The sequence below is a fragment of the Amaranthus tricolor genome, chromosome 10 (assembly GCF_026212465.1).
Source record: "Amaranthus tricolor cultivar Red isolate AtriRed21 chromosome 10, ASM2621246v1, whole genome shotgun sequence".
In the NCBI taxonomy this organism is placed as follows: Eukaryota; Viridiplantae; Streptophyta; class Magnoliopsida; order Caryophyllales; family Amaranthaceae; genus Amaranthus; species Amaranthus tricolor.
In genome coordinates, this window is record NC_080056.1 from 16360190 (window position 1) to 16366578 (window position 6389).

The window sequence follows — 6389 nt, forward strand, 5'->3', positions numbered from 1 at the left end:
AATTGAGCCTTTCATCTGTGGTAATAGGCTTATTGTCATCGGAATTTATGACGGCAACAAGTAAAAATCCATTGCTAGAGGCTAGCAATTTTGGGTGAAAGAAATTGGATAAATTAATCCTGAAATTAAGAAAAAGGTTACTTGCTTCTGGGAGTTCTTGGATGTTTAATTGGGTTGAAACTACTCTGTTTGAAGGGAGTTTTGAATTCGAGTTTAAATTTCATTCGACAATAAACCATGGTGACAGTGGATTGCGAGATATGTAGGATCTCTTGAAAGATGGGTCTGACATGATTGAATCCCAGATTCTTGAGACGGTTTTGAAAACCCAGATTGATTTTAGGGGTAAACGGATTAGGATTTCACGTATCAGATTATTGGGTAAACGGGTTTGAACACCGCCTGATACTGGTTCTGAAACTTTGTCTGACTGTTGATTTTTAAGATGAGGATGCCATACAAGTTTTGTTATTATTGACTAATCTGAGAACAAGGATGCAAGATTACAAAATAAAACACTATAATTTTTAATTCTTTTATATAGAGAGAAACAGAATTGATTTTGAATGGAAAGAGAAAAAAGAATTAAGAGAAAAATGTTTTTTATTGAAAAATAGGAAATTTTATATCAATGTAAAATACTAGATATCAAAGAGACCATAACCGTCTGGCATAAAAAAATTCATGTAGGGGAAAAAACCATAGAAAGAGAATCAATAATGTCCAGGCCGCCAAACGAAAAGCATTAAGGGAGGACAATGCCATACAAAGTTCAGACTACAGCACCAAAACATCTACACCCATCATCCATAACCCAAAAACCCCAACTTAAAACTTGTCCCATAATATAACTGAAAACAGAATCAAACTAAACCGAGTAGTAGTAGACAATACACTCGGAGACACGTCCACACCTAAAACAAAACTAAAAGACCCGGCTGCCCTAAAAGCATTAACACCCACCATCCTAACAGCTGCACCAAACTGCCAACGCTACCAGCAACAGATAGACAGCCCCCAAAACAACAGCAGGCAACCAGCACCAGCAGCTACCCGCAGGTCTCCTGATTGGCCCAACTCACCAGCCACCACATCTACAACAAGCACCAAAACACGCCTATAGCAGCTAGGCAGAAGCAGCATCAGATAGCAACGACAGCCAGGCAAAAGCAGCTCCTAGTAGACAACACATGAACAGCAGTTCCCCATCAATAATGCCAAAGTCTTAACCTCAACATATGGAGTAGGCTAAATTAACCAAAAGAAAACAGTATGTTACACCGACTTGATAAGACTTATCAAAAAATACATATGGAAACGTAAAACTATGAGAAGACAATATCAAAACCAAATATATACTCCAATCAGATAATCATTTTTAACCACAGGAGATGCACTCAGAAGAGAAATCAAGAAGTTCTCGGATGTGAATGCAATTGACTCTTATACCACAGCTTTAGCCTCTTACACGGTATACAAAAATTATGTCTCTAACAATAGTAGAATACTTATAATGCTTGCACAATATTAGAGTAGCAGTGTTTGCACCCTATAATTTAAGCCAACCACATTACATTATAAATAAACAATAAATGATAAAAGAATAATTTTTAGTAGGGGTTTTAGAAGAATTTGTATCATTATTGACACGATCACTGCCATTTCCACCATTATTATCTATATAAAATCAAACAACTAAGATAAGAGATCAGGAATCGAGAGTACCAGCAGCAGCAGCATATGAGAAATTTGAGTGATCTGGAGATGTGAACAAGATACAAGTACTCTGAAACTTGTTGATACCCTGGAGAGAGGAAGTCTCATATAACTTGTTGGTGCTCTGAAGAAAGGAAGCATCATATGCCAATCCACTGGACTCTGGAGAGAAGTGAGCGAAGGAATGAGAACCTACAGCGAGGGGGTCAAATGTGAAATTAGACCCAATCTAGTTTCATCTATACTCGGGTGTTGTAGGAGACGAGATACAGCAATGGCAGATAGCATGTATGCCAAGGTGATTATTAAAGATATTAGTTGTCTTTACGACTTTAATGAATGGCTTATTCCAAGAAAGGCCAGCTAGCAACGCTTCAAACTTGTACGATAAGATGGTTCACCAAAGGATTGAACAGACAGACAACACAATTCATACACAACACTATTAATGGTGGATCGTGCAAGCATGAACAAACTTCTCAGCAAGGAACATGATATATTATTTTATCAAAGAAGATAATTTATACCTACTTGCATGACTTCTAACATATTCCAAAAGCAGCTCTATGAGCCTGATTTCTAGGAATTGAAAAAGAAATCTTGATGAACAACAACTCGTTATTTCTTTAATCTTTACAAGTAGAACAATTTGAGACCCTTCATCTTTATTCTTGATTCTTTAAATTTTGTTGAGAATAATGTTGCAATTAGCACTTTACTCCTCGACTAGGGATGGGCTACGGTCTAAGACCCTACCCAAAACCCTGTTGGACCCTATCCTATTTTAAGGGCAAGGGTCTAATATTTTTGGACACCGGACCCAATAGGAAAACTTGGGAGTTCGGGTCCGGGTTTAGGTCCTAGAAATTTAAGGATCAGGTCTAGACCCAAACTGGACCCTTAAATGCCCGATGATGTCTAATATAGACTTATTGCACAATAATCTTATCATGCACCACTCTTCACTCTCCACTTATTAATCCGCACTCCATTGCTTCCAATTCACTAATAACTTACAGTTTCTACTTTCCCCAACTAGCCTACTACTATACTATAGTTCGTGAACGTTATTTTGGTGTGCACTGTTAGATTGCTTGCAAAGAATCAGAATAGTTGTGAATTAAGCTTTATAAACAGCATCTCATAGCAAGAAGAAATATGGTGAAAGTAAAACATGAAGAAGAAACCATTGTTATAAGCTTCCGTGTATAACAAGATGTCCTATTTATATATAAGAACCAAAGGGTACAGAAGGAAAACAGAAAAGGAAGCTAAGTAATAAACAACAGCAAATAAAGTACAGTTATAACTAACTAAAAACCTCTGAAAATATATAACTATATGAAATAAACAAAACTATGTTTACCCTCAGGCTTGGGACTAAATGGAAAAGAGCCAAGCTTGCAAAGATCTTGATAAAAACATCAGCAAGTTGTGAGGTTGTCTCGAGTGAAGTGACAATCCACCTATATTTGTTTTGTCCTCTCGTGAAACACCGGATTGTGAGCTATATGAAGAGCAAACTGGTTGTCACAATGAAGAAGCAAAGGTTTAAGCTTATCCACTCCTAATTCTTCAAGCAAACAGACAACCCAGGTTATCTCGGATGAAGCTCCTGCTAGTGCACGATACTCGGCTTCAAAGGAGGATTTGGATACAGTAGCTTGTTTCTTAGATTAGATTTCTAGCTTATAGGTGAACCACCTAATAAAAGCAAGTACCTAGTAATTAAAAGTCTATGAAAAATAACATGGGAATGCTCTCATAAAGAAGTAAAATGCAGGGGCTTCCAGATTAATCATAATAATTTGAATTAGAGGCACTGGTTTTCTTTATTACTTTCTCTTATTCTCCTTTTGAATTTATAGCAATTTCTACTCTACTCCTGGCCCCCGGCAAAGTAAAAAACGCAATGACAGAAAGTAAACGCGAAGTTTAAGCATATTACCTTCTGTAGATTTGCCTTAAATCCAGTACAAAGAACTTCCAGCCTCCGCACACATATAAGCATGTATGATCTCCGATGGCTTAAGCAGATCCAGCATCCCATACTTGGCTACTCAGTTTGAAGTTAGCATTGATGACAAAATCAAAGGTCATTTTATCAGCTGCAAGACCTTTCTCAAGCATTTCATCATACATTCTAAAAGCCTCTGGCAAATTACCCTTCCTAAAATGACAACCAATCAAACTATTATATATATGCGAGTTCTGATTCAAACCCTTTTCTTCCATCTCTTTGAACAAGTCGAGAGCATATTCGAAATTTCCTTTCATACATAAGCCGCTCACCAAAACCGTATAAGCAGCTTCATCAGGCTCGATTCCTTTTGCTTTCATGTCAGCATAGAATTCTAAAGCTACATTCAGTTTATCTTCCTTTAGCAGCCCATCAATCAAAGTAGTGTATGTTTTCAAATCACATGGAATTTCTTGTTCACTCATTTTCTTATACAGCAAAAGAGCCTTTTCCATGTTATTCAGATTTCTATAACCACAAATCATGCTATTATAAATGAAAACATTTGGAGACAATCCTGCTTCAGACATTCCATTGAAAAGTTTAAGTGCATTTTCCATGTCTCTTCTTTTGCAAAACCCATCAATAAGTGTTCCATATGCAGTAACATCAAATTCAAGACCTTTGCTTATCATCTCATTTCGCAAGTTTAAAGCACGATTAATATCATTGTTCTTACTAAATGCATTGATCAAAATTGTGTATGTAAAGACATCCGGGGAGATTCCTTCATCCAACATCTCACTATAAACCAACAAAGCAGAATCAAGATCACCTTGCTTTACTAATCCATCCACAATTATGTTATAAGTCATGCAAGTTGGTATGAAAGAATCTTGCTTTCTAAAACTATCTACCATGTTCCTAGCATGAGAAGTTTGCCCATGTTTGCACAATCCATTGATGATAGTATTGTATGTGAATTCCGAACATACAATCCTTTGGCGAACCATCTCGTCATACAAGTTCAAAGCTTTCTCTACATCACCTTTCTTAAAATGGCCATTCATCAAAGTTGTAAAGGTGACTGCATTGGGTTCAATACCTTTAGCAATTGCCTCGGAATACATGCTATCCGCCATAGCAAGATCTCCTTTCCTACAATACCCAAGTATAATATGATTATAAGAAACTAAATCCGGTCTAAATCCAAATTTAACCATGTTACCCCATAACTTCTGAGCTTCATCCACATTGCCATCCTTACAAAACCATGACAATAAAATGTTAAATGAGTAATGATCAACCAAACCCGTTTCAGTCGCCTTGTTAAACTGCTCAAAAGCTTTATCAAATTTTTGAGCTCTCAAAAATCCCCTAATTAATGAGTTAACATTATTTACACTAGGCTCTACTCCCATATCAATCATTTTGCCATAAAGCTCCACTGCTTTTTCCATATTTCCCTTTACACAGTATCCTTCAATCAAAACCGAAAAGGTAACTAAACTAGGCGAAAGCCCATCCTTGATTAATTCCTCAAACAAACCTAAAGCACTCTCCACATTACCTAATACACAATATCCCTTCATCAAAACCGTCGCAACCACCACGTTCATCGAGTATCCACTCTTTACCATTTCATCTTTCAGCATCAAAGCTTCCACCACATTCCTCTTCTTCACACAAGCAACGATAGCACAGGTATAAGATCCCTCAGAGGGCAACCAACCCTTGTCTTTCATCTCCATCAATAACTCAGAAGCTAATTTCGCATCTGGTATCAAACTAACAGCTCCAATTGCACAACTATATGCTTTAGGATCTAAATCAATTCCCTTATCTTTTGCTACCCTAAAAAATCTCTTCACCTCACTAACATTCCCATCTTGCAACCAAATTTTCATCATCACACGCATGGTGGCATTATTTCCAACGATTCCTCTACAATAAACCTTATCATACAACTCTTTAGCATCTTTAAACATGCCCTTTACCCTCAACAAATGCAAAAGATCATTTAAACAAGACACCCACAATTCAACATCATTTTCAAGCATCCAATTAAAGCAATCAACCGCATCCTGAATTTTACAATTACTAACAAAACCATATAATAAATAATTAAAAACCCTTATATCTGAAGCATAGTCAAACCTTTTAGAGCAATCATTCAAGCCTTGAATGAAAGTTGAAGCATTAGGGAAGTTTTGGTGAGAAACCAATTGTTTAAACCCCCTTTTCAGATTTTTGAAACCCATTAACTTGTAGAACAATACACAAAAAGATTCAAACCCTTCACCAAATTCCGGTTGTTTTTCTGCCCATTGTAAGTACTCAAACGCAGAAAGATCATGCTTTAAGGTGAGTAAACTGTTCGTTACATAAGATTGAGGAGACAAGGTGGGATTTTGAGGATTTTGTGAGGTGGATATTTGAGGATATGATTCTTTAAGATCATTTGAGAGTGGAGACTGAGTTGATAATGAAGATTTTGAGATTGATTCATGGGAAATGATGGATTCTGATGAAGAGAAAGAGTTTAAAGATGATGAAGATGATTTGTAGAATGTTAGAGAACGAAAGATATGAGAGGAAATTGATGGAGATTTGGTTAAAGTTCTCATCTTATTTTGTTGTAATTGAGAAAAGAGTGGAGCTTTGAACCCTAATTTTGCAATATGGAAAAATATTGGAGTTTGGAGGGTAGATA

The 6389-nt window shown here is 36.6% G+C and overlaps 1 protein-coding gene across 8 annotated transcripts in view; it reads right to left on the minus strand.

Annotated features, from left to right (window-relative positions):
* Nucleotides 1–215: 215 nt before the first annotated feature.
* LOC130825702 (pentatricopeptide repeat-containing protein At3g54980, mitochondrial-like) overlaps nucleotides 216–6389 on the minus strand; it is a 6179-nt gene continuing 5 nt past the window's right edge. The window contains exons 1-4 of one of the 8 annotated variants that reach the window (XM_057691061.1): nucleotides 3665–6389; nucleotides 3083–3223; nucleotides 1726–1908; nucleotides 218–1176 (exon numbers count right to left, since the gene is read on the minus strand). The exon at nucleotides 3665–6389 is cut by the window's right edge and continues 5 nt beyond it. In XM_057691061.1, the coding sequence (XP_057547044.1) occupies nucleotides 3745–6303 (2559 nt within the window). In that variant the 5' untranslated portion in view covers nucleotides 6304–6389 and the 3' untranslated portion in view covers nucleotides 218–1176; nucleotides 1726–1908; nucleotides 3083–3223; nucleotides 3665–3744. Of the gene's footprint in view, nucleotides 1249–1725; nucleotides 1909–3082; nucleotides 3438–3664 lie in introns of all 8 variants that reach the window. The other 7 variants (XM_057691060.1, XM_057691059.1, XM_057691056.1 and 4 more) reach the window with 7 other exon arrangements.